The 22,694-nt window shown below is 54.6% G+C and overlaps 1 protein-coding gene across 2 annotated transcripts in view; it reads left to right on the forward strand.

Annotated features, from left to right (window-relative positions):
• The first annotated feature begins 622 nt into the window (after nucleotides 1-622).
• flad1 (flavin adenine dinucleotide synthetase 1) overlaps nucleotides 623-22,694 on the forward strand; it is a 47,129-nt gene continuing 25,057 nt past the window's right edge. The window contains exons 1-6 of one of the 2 annotated variants that reach the window (XM_085978721.1): nucleotides 623-1,126; nucleotides 4,091-4,847; nucleotides 10,582-10,729; nucleotides 12,700-12,798; nucleotides 14,243-14,432; nucleotides 17,078-17,151. In XM_085978721.1, the coding sequence (XP_085834847.1) occupies nucleotides 962-1,126; nucleotides 4,091-4,847; nucleotides 10,582-10,729; nucleotides 12,700-12,798; nucleotides 14,243-14,432; nucleotides 17,078-17,151 (1,433 nt within the window). In that variant the 5' untranslated portion in view covers nucleotides 623-961. The remainder of the gene's footprint in view (nucleotides 1,127-4,090; nucleotides 4,848-10,581; nucleotides 10,730-12,699; nucleotides 12,799-14,242; nucleotides 14,433-17,077; nucleotides 17,152-22,694) is intronic. The other variant, XM_085978720.1, reaches the window with a different exon arrangement.

The raw sequence follows: 22,694 nt of genomic DNA on the forward strand, positions 1-22,694 counted from the left end.
GAGGGAGGGGGCACTGTCTGAGGGGTAGTACTGAGGGAGCACCGCACTGTCGGAGGGGCGGTACTGAGGGAGCGCCGCACTGTCGGAGGGGCGGTACTGAGGGAGCGCCGCACTGTCGGAGGGGCAGTGCTGAGGGAGCGCCGCACTGTTGGAGGGGCAGTACTGAGGGAGGGGGCCCTGTCTGAGGGGCAGTACTGAGGGAGCACCGCACTGTCGGAGGGGCAGTACTGAGGGAGGGGGCCCTGTCTGAGGGGCAGTACTGAGGGAGCACCGCACTGTCGGAGGGGCGGTGCTGAGGGAGCATCGCACTGTCGGAGGGGCGGTGCTGAGGGAGCGCCGCACTGTTGGAGGGGGCAGTGCCGCACTGTCTGAGGGGCTGTCTTTCGGACGAGATGTTAAACCGAGGCCCCCATCTGCTCTCCTGGGCGGACATAAAAGCTCCCGTGGGCAGCTATTGGAAGAGGAGCGGGGTGGGGGCGGGGTTGGTTCTCCCCGGTGTCCTGGTACCAATATTTATCCTGCAACCAACATCATTTAAGAGAAAGCTAGATAAACACATGAGGGAGGATGGAATCGAAGGATACGCTGATGGGGTGAGGTGAAGATGGGTGGGAGGAGGCTGGTGTGGAGCATAAACACCGGCACGGTCCTGTTGGGCCGAATGGCCTGTTTGTGTGCTGTGCAGTCTGCGTAATCAGCTGGCAGCCCCATGTACCGGCAGAACAACAGTGACTGTAGTTCAAAGATAATAGATTGGCTGTGAAATGCTTTGGTTCGTTTCTGAGTCGCTGCATAAATACAAGGGTGCCGATTCACGACATGAAAGCTGCGGATTGCCCGATCTCCCTGCAGAACAACAACTGCAATGACAGCGACTTTTTTTTTTCTTTTAGCCAGCTGCCCACCACTTGCAATCGACTGAATCAGTTTGTGGCCGGCCCGAGATCCTGGGCGGAATTCGATGCGCCGATGTCCGAGGGTCTTGGGGGCCGCCTTACGCGTGAAGAGACTGCACTACCACCTGATGGCCGCGGACGGTGTGTGCATGGGCGCCGACACCAGTGAGGCGCAGATGAACCTCACCGTGACGGCGGGGATCATCGTCATCGGCGACGAGATCTTAAAGGTAACGGCGCCTCTCGGATGACCTTCGAGCAGAACACGATTTGCAACCCATTGCAAATGGCACTGACCCCACCAATTAAAATAAAAATCACTCCTGAGAGACAGGTCAGGTTAAGCAGAGCTGCCCCGAATTAAATCCCTCTGAGAGTGTCGCCAGCTGTGTCTGCCGCGGCTCAGTGGGCAACACTCTCTCTCTCTCTCTCTCTCGCCTCCGAGTCAGAAGGTTGGGGGTTCGAGCCCCACTCCAGAGACGTGAGCCCCATAAGCCAGGCCGACTCTCCCAGTGGCAGTACTGAGGTAGCGCCGCACTGTCGGAGGGGCGGTACTGAGGGAGCGCCGCACTGTCGGAGGGGCAGTACTGAGGGAGCGCCGCACTGTCGGAGCGGCAGTAGTGAGCGCCGCACTGTCGGAGGGGCGGTACTGAGGGAGCGCCGCACTGTCGGAGGGGCAGTACTGAACGCCGCACTGTCGGAGGGGCGGTACTGAGGGAGCGCCGCACTGTCGGAGGGGCAGTACTGAGCGCCGCACTGTCGGAGGGGCGGTACTGAGGGAGCGCTGCACTGTCGGAGGGGCGGTACTGAGGGAGCGCCGCACTGTCGGAGGGGCAGTACTGAGCGCCGCACGGTCGGAGGGGCGGTACTGAGGGAGCGCCGCTCTGTCGGAGGGGCAGTACTGAGCGCCGCACTGTCGGAGGGGCGGTACTGAGGGAGTAGCCCAATGGCAGACGATCTCCTTCTCTTGAGCCCATAAAACTTGCCTGCATTTTAAAATTCTCCATCCTTGTTTTCAAATCCCCTCCATGGCCTCCTCGCCCCCTCCCTATCTCTGTAACCTCCTCCAGCCCCACATTCCCCCCCGAGATCTCTGCGCTCCTCCAATTCTGGCCTCTTGCGCATCCCCCGATTTCCATCGCTCCACCATTGGCGGCCGTGCCTTCAGCCGCCTGGGCCCGAGCTCTGGAATTCCCTCCCTAAACCTCTCCGCCTCTCTCTCCTCCTTTAAGACGCTCCTTAAAACCGACCTCTTTGACCAAGCTTTTGGTCACCTGTCCTAATATCTCCTTATGTGGCTCGGTGTCGAATTCCTATCTGATTTACTTACGCTCCTGTGAGGATAGGAGCAGGAGGAGGCCATTCAGCCGCAGGAGCCTGCTCCGCCATTCAATGAGATCGTGGCTGATCCGTCTCTTAACTCCATCCAACTGCCTTGGCTCCATATCCCTTAATACCCTTGTTTGGAAAAAATCTCTCAATCTCAGATTTAAAATGATTAATTGAGCTGGTATCTACCACTTGTTGTGGGAGAGAGTTTCACACTTCTACCAGCCTTTGTGTGAGGAAGTGTTTCCCTAACTTCAATCCTGAACGGCCTGGCTCTGATTTGAAGGTGATGCCCCCTTGTCCCTGTAATGTATATACCTTTAAGGGGGGGAACTACTTTTTACAGCTCATGTATACTGCAGTACCGGCAGTGACCACACCTGTATATAACACTGAGTAGTAATCTGTACAGATCAGTTGCAGTGTGAGCCACGTTGAGTAAACACCTGTTGTACCGTTCTCCGCAGTCTGTGTCTTATTATACACGGACACAACAGTCCCAGACTCCCCTCACCAGCGGGAAAAGTTTCTCTCGATCTATCTGATCAAAGTTCCTTTCAAAATCCTTGGGATGTTTTACCAAGTTAAAGGTGCGATATAAACGTTGTTCCCTTAGCAGAGAGGTCGATAACCAGGAGGGCAGAGATTTAAAGTAATTGGTCGAAGGTTTAGAGGGGAGTTGAGGAGAACTTTTTTCACCCAGAGGGTGGTGGGGGTCTGGAACTCACTGCCTGAAAGGGTGGTCGAGGCAGAGACCCTCATCACATTTAAAAAGTACTTGGATATGCACTTGAAGTGCCGTAACCTACAGGGCTACAGACCAAGAGCTGGAAAGTGGGATCAGGCTGGATAGCACAGACATGATGAGACCACAGCTTGAGTATTGTGTGCAGTTTTGGTCGCCTTATCTGAGGAAGGATGCTCTTGCCATGGAGGGAGTTCAGCGAAGATTCACCAGGCTGATACCTGGGATGGCAGGAATGATGTATGAGGAGAGATTGGGTCGATTGGGCTTGTACTTGCTGGAGTTTAGAAGAATGAGAGGGGATCTCATTGAAACTTATAAAATTCTAACAGGACTAGACAGACTAGATGCAGGAAGGATGTTCCTGATGGCGGGGGAGTCCAGAACCAGGGGTCACAGTCTAAGGATAAGGGGTAAGCCATTTAGGACAGAGATGAGGAAGAATTTCTTCACCCAGAGAGTGGTGAACCTGTGGAATTCTCTACCACAGAAGGCAGTTGAGGCCAATTCATTAAATATATTCAAGAAGGAGTTAGATATATTTCTTAAGGCTAAAGGGATCAAGGGATATGGGGAGAAAGCAGGGACAGGGTACTGAATTTGGATGATCAGCCATGATCTCATTGAATGGCGGAGCAGGCTCGAGGGGCCGAATGGCCTACTCCTGCTCCTATCTTCTATGTTCTATGTTTGCTGCTTTTTCTGGTCAAATTATATGTCCACTCCTTGGATCTTATGCTATCCCTAATTTTTCTTGTTAGCCACGGTTGAGTCACCTTTTTTGTTTTATTTTTATGCCAAACAGGGATGAACAAATTCTGTAGTTCATCCATGCGATCTTTAAATGTTTGCCATTGCCTATTCACCGTCAGCCCTTTGAGTAACATTCCCCAATCCATCCTAGCCAACTCGCGCCTCATACCATCGTAGTTTCCTTTATTTAAATTCAGCACCCTAGTCTCTGAGTCAACTACTTCACTCTCCATCTTAATGAAGAATTCTATCTTCTATGTTTCTATTAGGCTGGACAGCACAGACACGATGGGCCGAACGGCCTCTTTCTCTGCCATGAACTTCTACGTTGATTGTGTGTGTTTTTTTTTCAAATCCTTTCTTAAAGGGCCACACCCAGGACACCAACTCGCACTTCATGTGTCGGAAGCTGCGCTCGCTGGGGGTGAAGGTGGAGAAGGTATCGGTGGTCCCGGATGAGGTGGGCTCCATCGCCGAGGAGGTGGCCGCCTTCGCTAGCCGCTACCGCTACGTGCTGACCTCGGGCGGGATCGGGCCCACCCACGACGACGTGACCTTCGAGGGCGTGGCCCGTGCCTTCGGCGAGAGCACCTTCCCCCACCCGGAGCTGGCGGCGCTGGTCACCCGCTTCTACGGGCAGACGGAGCCCGGCGGGCCGGAGATGAAGCTGGCCCGCGTGCCGCGGTCCGCCCATCTCAACTACGGGTGGGACCAACTGACCGGCCGGCTCAAGTACCCGCTGGTCAGCGTGGCCAACGTCTACGTCTTCCCGGGCATCCCCTTCCTGCTGGAGCGGGCCCTCGACGGCCTGGAGCACCTCTTCCGCAACGAGCGGCTGCGCTATTGGACCCGGGAGCTCTTCGTCGACGCCGAGGAGACGGAGATCGCGCCGGCCCTGGACGAGGCAGTCCGGCGCTACGGCCGGCAGCTGAGCCTGGGCTCCTACCCCGAGTGGGCCAGCAACTACTACCGGGTCAAGCTGACCCTGGACTCCGACCGCGAGGGCCCGCTGGAGGAGGCGCAGCGCTTCCTGGCCGAGCAGCTGCCCGCCGGGGCCATCGTCCCGCTTGAGAAGGATCCCGTGGCGGTCTCGGCCTACGCCGTGTACAAGCTGGCCGAGTCAGGTACGGTCCCCAGATGAAGTAAATGATGTTGGTAAGGAGACCCGCGCTTTCTCTTTACTTGGTGTGGTCGTGGAAACAGACGTTTCAGGTTCAATACCTTTCTTCAGCGGGCAAAGCAATTTACAAGCGCTGTAGACTGGCGGACCGAGAACAGTAGTTGAAAGACAGACTCGCATTTCTCCAGCGCCTTTCACGACCACCGGACGTCCCAAAGCGCTTCACAGCCAATGAAGTACTTTTCTTGAAGTGTGGTCACTGTTGTAATGTGGGAAACGCGGCAGCTCAATTTGCGCACAGCAAGCTCCAACAAACAGCAATGTGATAATGACCAGATCATCATCTGTTTTAGTGATGTTGGTTGAGGGATAAATATTGGACCCAGGGCACCGGGAGAACTCCCCCCTGCTCTTCTTCCAATAGTGGCCGTGGGATCCTTTACATCCACCTGAGGGGGCAGACGGGGCCTCGGTTTAACATCTCATCCGAAAGACAGCACCTCCGACAGTGTGGCGCTCGCTCAGTACTAGCCCTCCGACAGCGCGGCGCTCCCTCGGTACCGCCCCTCCAACAGTGTGGCGCTCCCTCAGTACCGCCCCTCCGACAGTGCAACACTCCCTCAGTACTGCCCCTCCGACAGTGCGGCGCTCCCTCAGCACTGCCCCTCCGACAGTGCGGCGCTCCCTCAGTACTGCCCCTCCGACAGTGCGGCGCTCCCTCAGTACTGTCCCTCCGACAGTGCGGCGCTCCCTCAGTACTGCCCCTCTGACAGTGCGGCGCTCCCTCAGTACTGTCCCTCCGACAGTGTGGTGCTCCCTCAGTACTGCCCCTCCGACAGTGCGACGCTCCCTCAGTACTGTCCCTCCGACAGTGTGGTGCTCCCTCAGTACTGCCCCTCCGACAGTGCGGCGCTCCCTCAGTACCGCCCCTCCGACAGTGCGGCACTCCCTCAGTACTGCCCCTCCGACAGTGCGGCGCTCCCTCAGTACTGCCCCTCCGACAGTGCGGCGCTCCCTCAGTACCGCCCCTCCGACAGCATGGCGCTCCCTCAGTACTGACCCTCCGACAGTGCGGCGCTCCCTCAGTACTGCCCCTCCGACAGTGCGGCGCTCCCTCAGTACTGCCCCTCCGACAGCATGGCGCTCCCTCAGCACTGCACTGAGAGTGTCGGCCTAGATTATGTGCTCAAGTCTCTGGAGTGGGTCTCGAACGCACGACCATCTGACCCAGAGCCGAGAGAGTGCTACCCACTGAGCCAGGGCCGACGAGCATGCATCCTAACATTGTACTAAACCTTAAAACGCTGAATGTGTTTACATCATTCAGTGCCTGCAGTGAACTCGAACCTGCCTCTTTTCCCTGGATTAGATTCCTCCTGTCGCCTGACGTAACGTGGCCGCTCCCCTCCTGTACATTTCCATTACAGCCAACCTCGCCAACCTGAGCTTTACGCCCTGTGACATGTCCCTTATCTCATCCGCTGCCAACTCCTAATTGGCCTGTTTCTCTGTGTGAACAAGGGAGTCTTGCTTATTACACTGTCTTGCAGCTTTCCGTCCAATCTGGTTTCTATAGAAAAAGCTCTTCTTTGGCAAGATTTCTTTCAGCTTCGGGTACATTGGCCAGAAATTTGGGTCGGAGGCTTCCCGCGGGTGCAACCCTCCCGACCTACCCTTACCCAGCGCGCCGGCCCGTTGTGCTGTGGGCCCCCGTGGGATTCCGATCCTGGGCCTCCTCCAACTGCCGGTGCGCAGTGCTTGTGTATCCCAGGGGCGCAGTTAGTTCGATGCATCCCCTGGGATCACGTGGGCCATGGAGAGCCAATGGGAGCAGGGAAATGCCCATTCATAAAATTGACAGGAAGAGCTGTCAAACCTATAAATACTATAAGCCCCAAAACATCACTAAAACCTCAAATAATTTTTTTTTTAAATCACGTTTTTAAAATAACTATAAATTATATAAAATAACTATTTCAAACAATAATTTAAATGTTTGAAAAAATTAATTACATTTTCTAACAGGGCTAAAAATAAACTTCCCTTTCTTTAAAGTATTTAAAAATAATAAACCTGTGGAAAAAATGTTTTACTTTTAATTAATTCACCACTTACCTTGTTACAAGCAGGCCCTGCGCCTGCTTTTTAAAAGTGTAACTGCTGGAGACTTACCCACCTGGAGAAACCTGCAAAAAAAACCGGAAGTTCGCTGCGCACGCGCTGCCTCTCCGGCGCACGCGTTCCACCTCTGAACCCCTTCTTTCACGGGAACGGAAGTTCCGGTTTCCCGCGCATGCGCGGTGCGTGCACGGAACCGTCACTTCCGTTGGGCCTACGCGTGAGTAACCTGCGCGTACTCACCCGTGGGGACCCGAATTGCTGGGCCATAATGTCTTTTGTCGAATCAGCTGTTGCGACCAAGATTATGCACACAGACGCACGCACGATCTATGGATCACCATTGGTGCACTATTGTGCCCAGCCTATGAGACAGCGACTCAGCTTAGGCCTCACTTATCCCTGTTTTTAGCTCGCTACAAACTTTCTTTAATCAGCAGTTAATCAGAGAGCTCGGAGCGGATTATTCGAGCTGCAAGGAAAGACTTATTTAAACACCAAGCTCGTTCATTTGCCTCATAAGCTGATGCTAAGCTCGCCTTCATTTCCCGTCAACCTCTTCTGCCTCTTCCTTCTCCACATTCCAAACATGTCCCATGTTCCAACAGCAGCCACCTGTTTCCCCCCCCCCCACCCCCCACCTATCCCGGGGCAAGTGGCACTAACCGGTTGCCATCACCGAAGGTGTCGATTGCAAAGGCTCCGTTTAAACCGGATTAAGCGCGGCGGGGGCTGTTTCGGACCGCTCACTAAGCTTTTCCCACCTCGTTATCATAATCTGTGTTCAAATCCCTCTGTGGATCATTCTTTACATCGACTCGCACCGTATTTACAGCCCAGAAACAGGCCGTTCGGCCCATCCGCTCCGTGCCAGTGTTTCTGCTCCACACCAGCCTCCTCCCACCCCTCTTCACCTCACCCCATCAGCAGATCCCTCTATTCCTTCCTCCCTCATGTGTTTATCCAGCTTCCCTTTAAACACATCTCTGCTCTTCGCCTCAACCACTCCCTGTGGTAACGAGTTCCACATTCTCACCACTCTTCCACAAGTGAAGATGATTTAAAAAAAAATTATACTTTACTAAACTGCATCCCCCCGATTTCCATCGCTCCAGAATTGGCGGCCGTGCCTTCAGCTGCCTGGGCCCCAAGCTCTGGAATTCCCTCCCTAAACCTCTCCGTCTGTGTCCATTTAGAGCTCACCATCTCTCTCATGGTTAACAATCACCCGTTCCGAACTTGAATCCCACTTGTGGCAGGTGTCGGCCGAGGCTCAGTGGGTTGCACTCTCGCCTCTCAGTCAGGAGGTTGTGGGTTTGAGTTGCACTCCAGAAACTAGAGCCCCATAATCCAGGCTGACACTCCAGTACTGAGGGAGCGCCGCACTGTCGGAGGGGCAGTACTGAGGGAGAGCCGCACGGTCGGAGGGGCAGTACTGAGGGAGCGCCGCACTGTCGGAGGGGCAGTACTGAGGGAGCGCAGCACTGTCGGGGGGGCAGTACTGAGGGAGAGCCGCACGGTCGGAGGGGTAGTACTGAGGGAGCGCCGCACTGTCGGAGGGGCAGTACTGAGGGAGCGCAGCACTGTCGGGGGGGCAGTACTGAGGGAGCGCCGCACTGTCGGAGGGGCAGTACTGAGGGAGCGCAGCACTGTCGGGGGGGCAGTACTGAGGGAGCGCCGCACTGTCGGAGGGGCAGTACTGAGGGAGCGCCGCACTGTCGGAGGGGCAGTACTGAGGGAGCGCCGCACTGTCGGAGGGGCAGTACTGAGGGAGCGCCGCACTGTCGGAGGGGCAGTACTGAGGGAGAGCCGCACTGTCGGAGGGGCAGGACTGAGGGAGCGCCGCACTGTCGGAGGGGCGGTACTTAGGGAGTGCCGCACTGTCGGAGGGGCAGTACTTGGGGAGCGCCGCACTGTCGGAGGGGCAGTACTGAGGGGGCGCCGCACTGTCGGAGGGGCGGTACTGAGGGAGCGCCGCACTGTCGGAGGGGCAGTACTTAGGGAGTGCCGCACTGTCGGAGGGGCAGTACTTGGGGAGCGCCGCACTGTCGGAGGGGCAGTACTGAGGGGGCGCCGCACTGTCGGAAAGGCAGTACTGAGGGAGAGCCGCACTGTCGGAGAGGCAGTACTGAGGGGGCGCCGCACTGTCGGAGGGGCAGTACTGAGGGAGCGCCGCACTGTCGGAGGGGCAGTACTGAGGGAGCGCCGCACTGTCGGAGGGACGGTACTGAGGGAGCGCCGCACTGTCGGAGGGGCGGTACTGAGGGAGCGCCGCACTGTCGGAGGGGCAGTACTGGGGGAGCGCTGCACTGTCGGAGGGGCAGTACTGAGGGTGTGCTGCACTGTCGGAGGGGCAGTACTGAGGGAGCGCCGCACTGTCGGAGGGTTAATACTGAGGGAGCGCCGCACTGTCGGAGGGGCAGTACTGAGGGAGCGCCGCACTGTCGGAGGGGCAGTGCTGAGGGAGCGCCGCACTGTCGGAGGGGCAGTACTGAGGGAGTGCTGCACTGTCAGAGGTACCATCTTTCAGATGAGATGTTAAACCATCTCGGGTGGATGTATAAGATCCCACGGCCACTATTGGAAGAAAAGCATGTTATTCCACCCTCCCTGCCCCCCGCCCCCCCCATCCATAGGCAATGATTTACAGTACCCCTAGCACCACCCCAGCGGGGAGGCAGTAAAAGCTGAGGTTATATCAATATAGCGACACCACTATTCCCAGACGGAATTGAGATAGCTGGAGATCGCACTGCTGTCAGTGACTTGGACTGATTTCACGCATATCGTTCGTATTCTGTAACAATGTCCGCTCACTGCATTGTGCTGGAGAAATAATTCTGCTTTTATCGGGAGACGTTGCTGCAGTTTCGGTCATGAGTTCTGTTTGCTGCAGTTCGTAGTGACTCTGTTTAAATAGATTCTGTAGACTGTTTGCCGTAGTGCGCTGTTTAAATAGACTCTGCTGTCGTGCGCTTTATAAATAGACTCTGTTTGCTGTCGTGCGCTTCATAAATAGACTCTGTTTGCTGTCATGCGCTGTATAAATAGACTGTTGGCTGTTGTGCGCTGTATAAATAGACACTGTTTCCTGTCATGTGCTGTATAAATAGACTCTCTTTGCTGTCGTGCGCTGTATAAATAGACTCTCTTTGCTGTCGTGCACTGTATAAATAGACTCTGCTGTCGTGCGCTGTATAAATAGACTCTGCTGTCGTGCACTGTATAAATAGACTCTCTTTGCTGTCGTGCGCTGTATAAATAGACTCTCTTTGCTGTCGTGCGCTGTATAAATAGACTCTCTTTGCTGTCGTGCGCTGTATAAATAGACTCTCTTTGCTGTCGTGCACTGTATAAATAGACACTGTTTCCTGTCATGTGCTGTATAAATAGACACTGTTTGCTGTCGTGCGCTGTATAAATAGACACTGTTTGCTGTCGTGCACTGTATAAATAGACTCTCTGCTGTCGTGTGCTGCATAAATAGACTCTGTTTGCTGTAAAATAGACATCTCGCTGTGAGTCCTGCCGTAAGTCCCACTCCGCCACCAACTCATTGGCTGACACAGCAATGTCAATAGACACTGCGAAAAGATGACCCTGTTTTGTGTTTCGTGCAGAATCGCTGTTTGGCCAGAAGGTGGCAGCAGCGCTGAGGACTGTGGAGGAGTCTTTGCTTCGGTACAGCCTCTCTGAGATCTGTGTGGGATTCAACGGGGGAAAGGATTGCACAGCCCTGGTCCATCTCTTCCACGGAGCAGTGAGCAGGTGTGTGATGTGTGGGCGATAGATACAGAGTAAAGCTCCCTCTGCACTGTCCCATCAAACACTCCCAGGGCAGGTACAGCACGGGTTAGATACAGGGTAAAGCTCCCTCTGCACTGTCCCATCAAACACTCCCAGGGCAGATACAGCACGGGGTTAGATACAGAGTAAAGCTCCCTCTGCACTGTCCCATCAAACACTCCCAGGGCAGATACAGCACGGGGTTAGATACAGAGTAAAGCTCCCTCTACACTGTCTCATCAAACACTCCCAGGGCAGGTACAGCACAGGTTAGATACAGAGTAAAGCTCCCTCTGCACTGTCTCATCAAACACTCCCAGGGCAGGTACAGCACGGGGTAGATACAGAGTAAAGCTCCCTCTACACTGTCCCATCAAACACTCCCAGGGCAGGTACAGCACGGGTTAGATACAGAGTAAAGCTCCCTCTACTCTGTCCCCATCAAACACTCCCAGGGCAGGTACAGCACGGGTTAGATACAGAGTAAAGCTCCCTCTACACTGTCCCATCAAACACTCCCAGGGCAGATACAGCACGGGGTTAGATACAGGGTAAAGCTCCCTCTACACTGTCCCATCAAACACTCCCAGGGCAGATACAGCACGGGGTTAGATACAGAGTAAAGCTCCCTCTGCACTGTCCCATCAAACACTCCCAGGGCAGGTACAGCACGGGTTAGATACAGAGTAAAGCTCCCTCTACACTGTACCATCAAACACTCCCAGGGCAGATACAGCACGGGGTTAGATACAGGGTAAAGCTCCCTCTACACTGTCCCATCAAACACTGCCAGGGCAGGTACAGCACGGGTTAGATACAGAGTAAAGCTCCCTCTACACTGTCCCATCAAACACTCCCAGGGCAGGTACAGCACGGGTTAGATACTGAGTAAAGCTGCCTCTACACTGTCCCCATCAAACACTTCCAGGGCAGGTACAGCACGGGTTAGATACAGAGTAAAGCTCCCTCTACACTGTCCCATCAAACACTCCCAGGGCAGGTACAGCATGGGTTAGATACAGAGTAAAGCTCCCTCTACACTGTCCCATCAAACACTCCCAGGGCAGGTACAGCACGGGTTAGATACAGAGTAAAGCTCCCTCTACACTGTCCCATCAAACACTCCCAGGGCAGGTACAGCATGGGTTAGATACAGAGTAAAGCTCCCTCTACACTGTCCCATCAAACACTCCCAGGGCAGGTACAGCACGGGTTAGATACAGAGTAAAGCTGCCTCCACACTGTCCCATCAAACACTCCCAGGGCAGGTACAGCCGGGGTTAGATACAGAGTAAAGCTCCCTCTACACTGTCCCATCAAACACTCCCAGGGTAGGTACAGCACGGGTTAGATACAGAGTAAAGCTCCCTCTACACTGTCCCCATCAAACACTCCCAGGGCAGGTACAGCACGGGGTTAGATACAGAGTAAAGCTCCCTCTACACTGTCCCCATCAAACACTCCCAGGGCAGGTACAGCATGGGTTAGATACAGAGTAAAGCTCCCTCTACGCTGTCCAAAGTCAGAAAACTGCCGCTTTCATCATTGTGATAACTTTCTATTTCCCACACGAGCCCTTCTAACTCACAGTGACAAAGCAGCGCTGAATCAAAGGCGAAGGCCCACTGGAGACGGCTGAACCACACAATAGGCTCATCGGTGTTGCCATGCCCGCTCTTACTGAGTAAGCTGGTCTCGCTTGGATCCGCAGATCGCTACCTTGACCCCTGATTGACGATAGCATCGTCTGGACAGCGGGTCAGGGCAGATGTGGGTTCATCGGCGATGCCCCCGCTAGTTGAATAGCCTGTCCACACCTGCTGTCGGGGCTCGCGCTCGGCGAAAGGGGAGGTACCGGAGGGAGGGTGACCCCCACTGAAACTGTCCCCTGACCCAAAGAATAAGTGAGGATGCTGGCAATGTTTTATTTAATGTTCCTGTGTTCTGTGCAGGATGTACCCAGCCAGCAGAAACCAGCTGCAGGCCCTGTACGTCCGAATAGTATCTCCTTTTCCAGAAATGGAGCAGTTTATTCAGGACACCTGTAAACGGTAAGTGTTGGTCCAGGCAGTATGGTTTATTGGAATATATTCCCACATCCCCTACCCCCGAAACTCCTCGATTAGATTCCAGCCTGTAACTCACTCCCGGGTATCTGTTATTCTATATATAAACCCCCCCGAACCCCTCGATTAGATTCCAGCCTGTAACTCACTCCCGGGTATCTGTTATTCTATATATAAACCCCCGAAACCCCTTGATTAGATTCCAGCCTGTAACTCACTCCCGGGTATCTGTTATTCTATATATAAACCCCCCCCCGAACGCCTCGATTAGATTCCAGCCTGTAACTCACTCCTGGGTGTCCGTTATTCTATATATAAACCCCCCGAACCCCTCGATTAGATTCCAGCCTGTAACTCACTCCCGGGTATCCGTTATTCTATATATAAACCCCCCCGAACCCCTCGATTAGATTCCAGCCTGTAACTCACTCCCGGGTATCTGTTATTCTATATATAAACCCCCCCGAACCCCTCGATTAGATTCCAGCCTGTAACTCACTCCCGGGTATCTGTTATTCTATATATAAACCCCCCCGAACCCCTCGATTAGATTCCAGCCTGTAACTCACTCCCGGGCATCCGTTATTCTATATATAAACCCCTGAACCCCTCGATTAGATTCCTGCCTGTAACTCACTCCCGGGCATCCGTTATTCTATATATAAACCCCTGAACCCCTCGATTAGATTCCTGCCTGTAACTCACTCCCGGGTATCTGTTATTCTATATGTAAACCCCCCCGAACCCCTCGATTAGATTCCAGCTTGTAACTCACTCCCGGGTATCCGTTATTCTATATATAAACCCCTGAACCCCTCGATTAGATTCCTGCCTGTAACTCACTCCCGGGCATCCGTTATTCTATATATAAACCCCTGAACCCCTCGATTAGATTCCTGCCTGTAACTCACTCCCGGGTATCTGTTATTCTATATGTAAACCCCCCCGAACCCCTCGATTAGATTCCAGCCTGTAACTCATTCCCGGGTATCTGTTATTCTATATATAAATCCCCCGAACACTTCGATTAGATTCCAGCCTGTAACTCACTCCCGGGTATCCGTTATTCTATAGATATAAACCCCCCGAACCCCTTGATTAGATTCCAGCCTGTAACTCACTCCCGGGTATCTGTTATTCTATATATAAACCCCTGAACCCCTCGATTAGATTCCAGCCTGTAACTCACTCCCGGGTATCTGTTATTCTATATATAAACCCCACCGAACCCCTCGATTAGATTCCAGCCTGTAACTCACTCCCGGGTATCCGTTATTCTATATATATAAACCCCCCGAAGCCCTCGATTAGATTCAGTCGCTTTCTGTATTTATTACGGAGATCCGTCATTGAGATATTCGCCCCTATTTTCAATCTGCGGGTCACCCCTGCTGGAGAAGCACTAATACCTGCTGACCTTCCTCACCAGGTACCATCTCCAGATATACACGGTGTGCGGCAACATCAAGGAGGCGCTGACGGACCTGAAAGCCCAGCACCCTCACATCAAGGCCGTTCTGATGGGCACCAGGCGGACTGACCCCTACTCGCGGACACTTAACCTCATGTCTTTGACCGACCCTGGCTGGCCAGAGTACATGCGGGTGAATCCCCTGCTGGTGGGTATCATGTGGCGCTGACCCCCCCCGTCCTGCTCGCACACGGCGGTGGCAGTCACTGGGTAACGGTGTGGCACAGTCAGCTGCAGAAGATATTAAAGGTCCCACGTTCAATAGAAAGACAGACTCGCATTTCTCCAGCGCCTTTCACCACCTCAGGACGTCCCAAAGCGCTTTACAGCCAATCATGTAGTTTTCATGAAGTGTGGTCTCTGTTGTAATGTGGGAAACACGGCAGCCAATTTGTGCACAGCAATGTGATAATGACCAGATCATCTATTTTTTAGTGATGTTGGTTGAGGGATAAATATTGGCCCCAGGACACCGGGGAGAACTCCCCCTGCTCTTCTTCCAATAGTGGCCGTGGGATCTTTTACATCCACCTGAGAGAGCAGACGGGGCCTCGGCTTAACGTCTCATCCGAAAGACGGCACCTCCGACGGTGCGGCGCTCCCTCAGTACAGCCACTCCGACAGTGCGGCGCTCCCTCAGTACTGCCCCTCCGACAGTGCGGCGCTCCCTCAGTACCGCCCCTCCGACAGTGCGGCGCTCCCTCAGTACCGCCCCTCCGACAGTGCGGCGCTCCCTCAGTACCGCCCCTCCGACAGTGCGGCGCTCCCTCAGTACTGTCCCTCCGACAGTGCGGCGCTCCCTCAGTACTGTCCCTCCGACAGTGCGGCGCTCCCTCAGTACCGCCCCTCCGACAGTGCGGCGCACCCTCAGTACTGACCCTCCGACAGTGCGGCGCTCCCTCAGTACCGCCCCTCCGACAGTGCGGCGCTCCCTCAGTACTGACCCTCAGTACCGCCCCTCTGACAGTGCGGTGCTCCCTCAGTACCGCCCCTCTGACAGTGCGGCGCTCCCTCAGTACCGCCCCTCTGACAGTGCGGTGCTCCCTCAGTACCGCCCCTCCGACAGTGCGGCGCTCCCTCAGTACCGCCCCTCTGACAGTGCGGTGCTCCCTCAGTACCGCCCCTCTGACAGTGCGGCGCTCCCTCAGTACCGCCCCTCCGACAGTGCGGCGCTCCCTCAGCACTGCCCCTCCGACAGTGCGGCGCTCCCTCAGTACCGCCCCTCCGACAGTGCGGCGTTCCCTCAGCACTGCCCCTCCGACAGTGCGGCGCTCCCTCAGTACCGCCCCTCCGACAGTGCGGCGCTCCCTCAGTACTGACCCTCCGACAGTGCGGCGCTCCCTCAGTACTGCCCCTCCGACAGTGCGGCGCTCCCTCAGTACTGACCCTCCGACAGTGCGGCGCTCCCTCAGTACCGCCCCTCCGACAGTGCGGCGCTCCCTCAGTACTGACCCTCCGACAGTGCGGCGCTCCCTCAGTACCGCCCCTCCGACAGTGCGGCGCTCCCTCAGTACTGACCCTCCGACAGTGCGGCGCTCCCTCAGTACCGCCCCTCCGACAGTGCGGCGCTCCCACAGTACTGCCCCTCCGACAGTGCGGTGCTCCCACAGTATTGCACTGGGAGTGTAGGGCTGGATTCTGTGCTCAAGTCTCTGGAGTGGGACTCGAACCCACGACCATCTGACTCAGAGGCGAGGGTGCCACCCACTGAGCCACGGCTGACACTGTCGCACTGGCAAGGCCACGTTGATTGCCCATCCCTTGTTGGTCTTGTTTATAGCACGATACAGCACAGGAGGAGGCCATTCGGCCCCTCGAGCCTGCTCCGCCATTCAGTAAGATCATGGCTGATCATCGACCTCCGCTCCATTTTCCCGCCCGATCCCCATATCCCTCGATTCCCGAAGAGTCCAAAAATCTATCGATCTCAGCCTTGAATAGAATCATCGACTGAGCCTCCACAGCCCTCTGGGGCAGAGAATTCCAAAGATTCACCGCCCTCTGAGTGAAGAAATTCCTCCTCATCTCAGTCCGAAATGACCGACCCCTTATCCTGAGACTGTGACCCCTGGTTCTAGACTCTCCAGCCAGGGGGAAACAGCCTCTCAGCATCTACCCTGTCAATCCCCCTCAGAATCTTGTATGTTTCAATGTGATCACCTCCCATTCTTCTAAACTCCAGGGAGTATCGGCCCATTCTACTCAATCTCTCCTCATAGGACAGCCCTCTCATCCCAGGAATCAATCTAGTGAACCTTCGTTGCACCGCCTCCAAGGCAAGTATATCCTTCCTTAGATAAGGAGACCAAAACTGTGCACAATACTCCAGGTGTGGTCTCACCAAGGCCCTGTACAATTGGAGCAAGACTTCCTCACTCTTATACTCCAACCCCCTTGCAATAAAGGCCAACATGCCATTTGCCTTCCTAATTGCTTGCTGCACCTGCATGCTAGCTTTCTGTGTTTCCTGTACACTGACACCCAAGTCTCTCTGAACACCAACATTTAGTAGTTCAGCACCGTAACCGTCCCACCTTGGCTGCCTGTCTAAGCTGACCTCAGCCAGTCTGGGCCCAGGGTACCACCAGCTGACAGTCGCTGCCTGGGGAACTATTGGACGGGATGTGGCGGGGGTTTGTGGGGGGCTTGGTGATGCCTCTGTGGTGGAATAGGCCACCAACACGCAACCATGATTGGGTGATTTGTTTTGCCTGTGCCATCTGGGCTAATGGCGGGAGGGGAGAGTTACTTCTGGACATCCTATTAACGAGTGCTTTGCTGTGTCTTTGGCAGGATTGGAGTTACCATGATATCTGGGAGTTCCTGCGAACACTCTACATCCCGTACTGCATTCTCTACGATAAGGGGTAGGTGACACCTGTACTCCTGAACTAATATAATAAACGGCAACTCACCTCCACCCCTTTAAATGTTTCCACGGCCCAGGACGTGGGCTATCTGCACAACAAGAAAGACTTGCATTTCCTCAGGACGTCCCAAAGCGCTTTAGACCCAATGAAGGACTTTTTGAAGTGTGGTCACTGTTGCAATGTAGGAAACGCAGCAGCCAATTTGCGCACAGCAAGCTCCCACAAACAGCAATGTGATAATGATCAGATCATCTGTTCTTAGTGATGTTGGTTGAGGGATAAATATTGGGCCCAGGACACCGGGGAGAACTCCCCCTGCTCCTCTTCCAATAGTGGCCGTGGGATCTTTTACGTCCACCTGAGAGGGAAGACGGGGCCTCGGTTTAACGTCTCATCCTAAAGACGGCACCTCCGACAGTGCAGCGTTCCCTCAGTACTGCCCCTCCGACAGTGCGGTGCTGAGGGAGCACCTGTTGGAGGGGCGGTACTGAGGGAGCGCCGCACTGTCGGAGGGGCAGTACTGAGGGAGCGCCGCACTGTCGGAGGGGCAGTACTGAGGGAGCGCCGCACTGTCGGAGGGGCAGTACTGAGGGAGCGCCGCACTGTCGGAGGGGCAGTACTGAGGGAGCGCCGCACTGTCGGAGGGGCGGTACTGAGGGAGCGCCGCACTGTCGGAGGGGCAGTACTGAGGGAGCGCCGCACTGTCGGAGGGGCAGTACTGAGGGAGCGCCGCACTGTCGGAGGGGCAGTACTGAGGGAGCGCCGCACTGTCGGAGGGGCAGTACTGAGGGAGCGCCGCACTGTCGGAGGGGCGGTACTGAGGGAGCGCCGCACTGTCGGAGGGGCAGTACTGAGGGAGCGCCGCACTGTCGGAGGGGCAGTACTGAGGGAGCGCCGCACTGTCGGAGGGGCAGTACTGAGGGAGCGCCGCACTGTCGGAGGGGCAGTACTGAGGGAGCGCCGCACTGTAGGAGGGGTAGTACTGAGGGAGCGGCGCACTGTCGGAGGGGCAGTACTGAGGGAATGCCTCACTGTCGGAGGGGCACTACTGAGGGAGCGCCGCACTGTCAGAGGGGCAGTACTGAGGGAGCGCCGCACTGTCGGAGGGGCAGTACTGAGGGAGCGCCGCACTGTCGGAGGGGTAGTACTGAGGGAGCGGCGCACTGTCGGAGGGGCAGTACTGAGGGAATGCCGCACTGTCGGAGGGGCACTACTGAGGGAGCGCCGCACTGTCAGAGGGGCAGTACTGAGGGAGCGCCGCACTGTCGGAGGGGCAGTACTGAGGGAGCGCCGCACTGTCGGAGGGGCGGTACTGAGGGAGCGCCGCACTGTCGGAGGTGATGTCTTTCGGATGAGGCGTTGAACCGAGGCCCCGTCTGCCCTCTCCGGAAAAGATCCCATGGTGCGATTTGAAGAAGAGCAGGGGGAGTTCTCCCCGGTGTCCTGGGCCGATATTTATCCCTAAACCAACATCGCCAAATGCTAATCATCTGGGCATTCACCTCATTGCTGTTTGTGGGAGCTTGCTGTGTGCAAATTGGTTGCTGCGTTTCCTACATTACAACAGTGACTTCAAAAGTACCTCATTGGCTGTACGGCGCGTTGGGACGCCCTGAGGATGCGAACGTTGCTATATAAATGCAGGTTCTTTGTCTCTTGCCCTAATTCCCTGCCCTCCTCCTGCCCGCCCCCTCCTCCGAAGCCCCTGATCACGCTGTGCTTTGAAAGCTGCCGTTGTCTCGTACTGCGGAAACGGGTGATTCCTCAGTTAGTGAGGGAGGGAGGGACGGCGACGGGGACGGCGAGGTGAGAGACTCAGCCCCGGGGTGCCTTGTCCTGCTACCCGGAGGCCAGCTCTGTGACTACGTGCTGTAGGACGCACCAGTCCAGAGGTGTGGGGGGTTGGAATGCTGGGTGGGGGGAGGGAGACGAAACAAAGAGCGGTATCTATCGACAAAAAATTACATATACAGCACAGAAACAGGCCATTCGGTCCATCTGCTCCGTGCCAGTGTTTCTGCTCCACATCAGCCTCCTCCCACCCCTCTTCATCTCACCCTATCAGCATATCCTTCTATTCCTTTCTCCCTCCTGTGTTTATCCAGCTTCCGCTTAAATGCATCTGCGCTCTTCGCCTCGACCACTCCCTGTGGCAGCGAGTTCCACATTCTCACCACTCTCTGGGTAAAGAAGTTTCTCCTGAATTCCCGATTGGATTTCTTGCTGACTATCTTATATTGATGGCCTGTAGTTTTGCTCTTCCCCACAAGCAGAAACATCTACCTATCGAACCCTTTCATAATTTTAAAGACCTCTATTCGTGTTGTGGAGTATTTTAAACCAACACTCGACACAAGGTTTTCAGATCGACAGTCAAGTCTTTATTACACCAGTGGGGAGACGGTCTGCTCTGTGTTAGCCAGACTTCTCCAAATTGTTACAACTACATTCTTATACATTACAATACACACGGCAGCCTCGTGCACAATTCATTCCTGCAACCTGATTGCATCTTGGCCCGCATGCACCTTCACGGATTTGTTACATGTCCTAAGGTAAACATGTATAAGCTGCCTCCTCAATCATTCACTCAAACTGCTGAATGATGATTAAAAGATACCTTGGAATGCGACCTCGGTAATAAAGTTCTTACGGGCAGTTGAAATTCCAGACACCCTGGGCTGGATTTTCATTGGGTCGTGGAGTCGGGATTGAAGGCGTGCGGGGGGGTTTAAAATCCCGAAATCGGGGGTTCCGACCCCACCCCGCCCCCAACCCGCCTCCATGCCAGTTTCAAAGGCGGCGGGTACCCGACCCGCACTGGGACCCGCCTCCCCGAGGCGGGAAGGGGATTAGTGCCAATTAACTGCCTGTTAACAGGTAGTTAACGGGCAGTTTTTAGCCTAATCCCTATTTTCATTGTTGAAATGTGGGATTCCCGACGGCTCCAAACTACGCCAAGTTAGCGAGGCGGGCCGTCGGGCTGAAGGGCTTGGAGGGTTCAAGATGTCCGGTGTTCAGGTGTGTGATGGGTGCATGAGTGCAGAGGTAAGTGTGTTTGGTGTGTTTAAAGAAGTTTTACTTACCTTTACTTACCTTTACAGCCTTCCTTCAGGTCTCGGGAGTCCCTCATCTCACCGGCACAGAAAGCAAAATGGCCGCGATCTGTCAAAATCTGCAGCCTCTGCTTTCTGTTCCGGGGAGATCTCTAAATCAGCCTGAGAGGAAGGAATTAACCTGGAGTACAGATTGTCAGTGTTTGACAGCTTCAAACAGCTGTGAAACGCTGATATTTCATCTGTCAAAAGCTCTTGACAGATGAAATGTCAATCTGTGACGTCACCTGTTGCCGGGTGGCCCTTAATTGGCCTGCTGAGCCCGCTGGGCGGGCCCAACAAGGTCAATCAAGTGAAAAATCGCGTGGATTGGCCACAACTCGATGGAGGCGGGACTACAACCCCGAAAGTTGTAGTCCCGCCTCCTACCTGACTCCTCAATGAAAATCCAGCCCCCTGTCTCCACTTAATTGTTTTTTAGCCTTCAAAGGTCAGCTATCTTGACCGCATCTTTATGGATGTGGCCTTTCATGTTAGCCCCTGTCTTTCTTACACCATTCAGTGAATCTGCCAGCGATGTCTTTTTAACTCTTTCCCCACTTCAGTTAGGTCACCACCTCAGCTTTCTCTTTTCTGGAGAAAAGAGCCCCAGCCTGTTCATCCTTTTCTGATAGGTATACCCTCGCATTTGTGGTATCACCCTTGTAAATCTTCTCCGCACCCTCTCCAGTGCCTCTGTATCCGTTTTTTATATAATACGGCGACCAGAACGGCGCACGGCGCACAATGTACACGAGAAGTCTGATCACGACCTGGGACCATCGCTGACGATAAGCCGTCTCCCCTTGGGCCTGCGCTGGTGTGTTGAGACCAGGAGGCTGCAGGTTCGATCCTTGCTCTGTGTTGAGTTAGTAATGGCAACGGTGAGGGTCGTTCTGTTCTGGACTAATTCTCGGGATGTGGGCGGCGCTGGCAAGGCCGGCATTTATTGCCCGTCCCCGAGTTGCCCTGAAAAAGGGGGCGGTGAGCTCGCCTTCTTGACGAACTAGGGGGGGTCACAGTCTCAATTTAAGGGGTCGGCCATTTGGGACTGAGATGAGGAATTTCTTCACTCGGAGGGTGGTGATTCTTTGGAATTCTCTGCCCCAGAGGGCTGTGGAGGCTCAGTCGTTGAGTATATTCAAGGCCGAGATCGAGAGATTTCTGGATATTAAGGGAATCAAGGGATATGGGGATCGGGCGGGGGAGTGGCGATGAGGTCGAAGATCAGCCATGATCTGATTGAATGGCGGAGCAGGCTCGAGGGGCCGAATGGCCGACTCCTGCTCCTAATTCTTATGTTCTTATGTGCGACTGAGTGATTCACTAGACCCATTTCGGAGGACAGTTAAGTGTCAACCACATTTGGTGCTGGACTGGAGTCACATATAGGCCCAGACCGGATAAGAACGACAGATCTCCTTCCCTAAGGGGCATTACAACATGTATTTAACAAGCACCTTTAATGTGGTAAAACGTCCCAAGGCGCTTCACAGGAGCGATTATCTGACAAAATGTGACCCCGAGCCACGTGAGGAGATATTAGGGACAGGTGACCAAACGCTTGGTCAAAGAGGTGGGTTTTTAAGGAGTGCCTTTGATGTAAGAAAACTACGAGGCACTTGGTCTAAGCGTTAAACAAAGCTTTAATCAACTGTTTTACAACATGGAGGTCTAGTTGTGTCCTTCACTAGTTCCTGTTAAAGAATGTCCTGAGCAAGCTGGGCCCGTGCCCGAGTATTTATACTCTCCCTGGACAGCGCCACCAGCAGGCCGCCCAGTATCATTTTGTAAGTCATTTCCACGTGAATGGCAAGCTTCATGTCAGTCTTAAAGGAGGAGAGAGAGAGGCGGAGAGGTTTAGGGAGGGGAATTGCAGAGCTCGGGCCTTAGACACGTCTTTACAACAATCCGACAGCTTCACGGTCGCTCGTACTGTTGGCAGCTTTTTTATTCCCAGGTTTCATAAACTGAGTTCACATTCTCGAGGCTGCCGCGGTGGGATTTGAACTGGCGATCTCGGCATTGCCGGTGCGGCAACATAACCGTGACGCCACCAAAGAGTCGCCCTATTAGAACTGAGATGAGGAGGAATTTCTTCTCTCGGAGTGTCGTAAATCTGTGGAATTCTCTGCCCCGGAGAGCCGTGGAGGGCTGGGTCATTAAATACATTTAAGGTGGAGATGGACGGATTTTTGCAAGATAAGGGAGTGAAGGGGTTATGGGGAGTGGGCAGGGGAAGTGGCTTTGAGCCCCCAAGATCAGCCGTGATCTTATTGAATGGCTCGAGTGGCCTATTCCTGCTCTGATTTCTTATGTTCTTATGGCTGTCCTGCACCTCGCAAGCTGCGGCGCATTGGAAAGGAGCAGGTCCCCCCACGGCAACAGCTGCCCTTGGTGGAATATCTCGCCGACACCCGCTGTCTGGGTCAATGTGCGGAGAGC

The sequence above is a fragment of the Somniosus microcephalus genome, unplaced genomic scaffold, assembly GCF_052327205.1.
Source record: "Somniosus microcephalus isolate GS21.2 unplaced genomic scaffold, FLI_Smic_1.0 unresolved_chr7, whole genome shotgun sequence".
Classification (NCBI taxonomy): domain Eukaryota; kingdom Metazoa; phylum Chordata; class Chondrichthyes; order Squaliformes; family Somniosidae; genus Somniosus; species Somniosus microcephalus.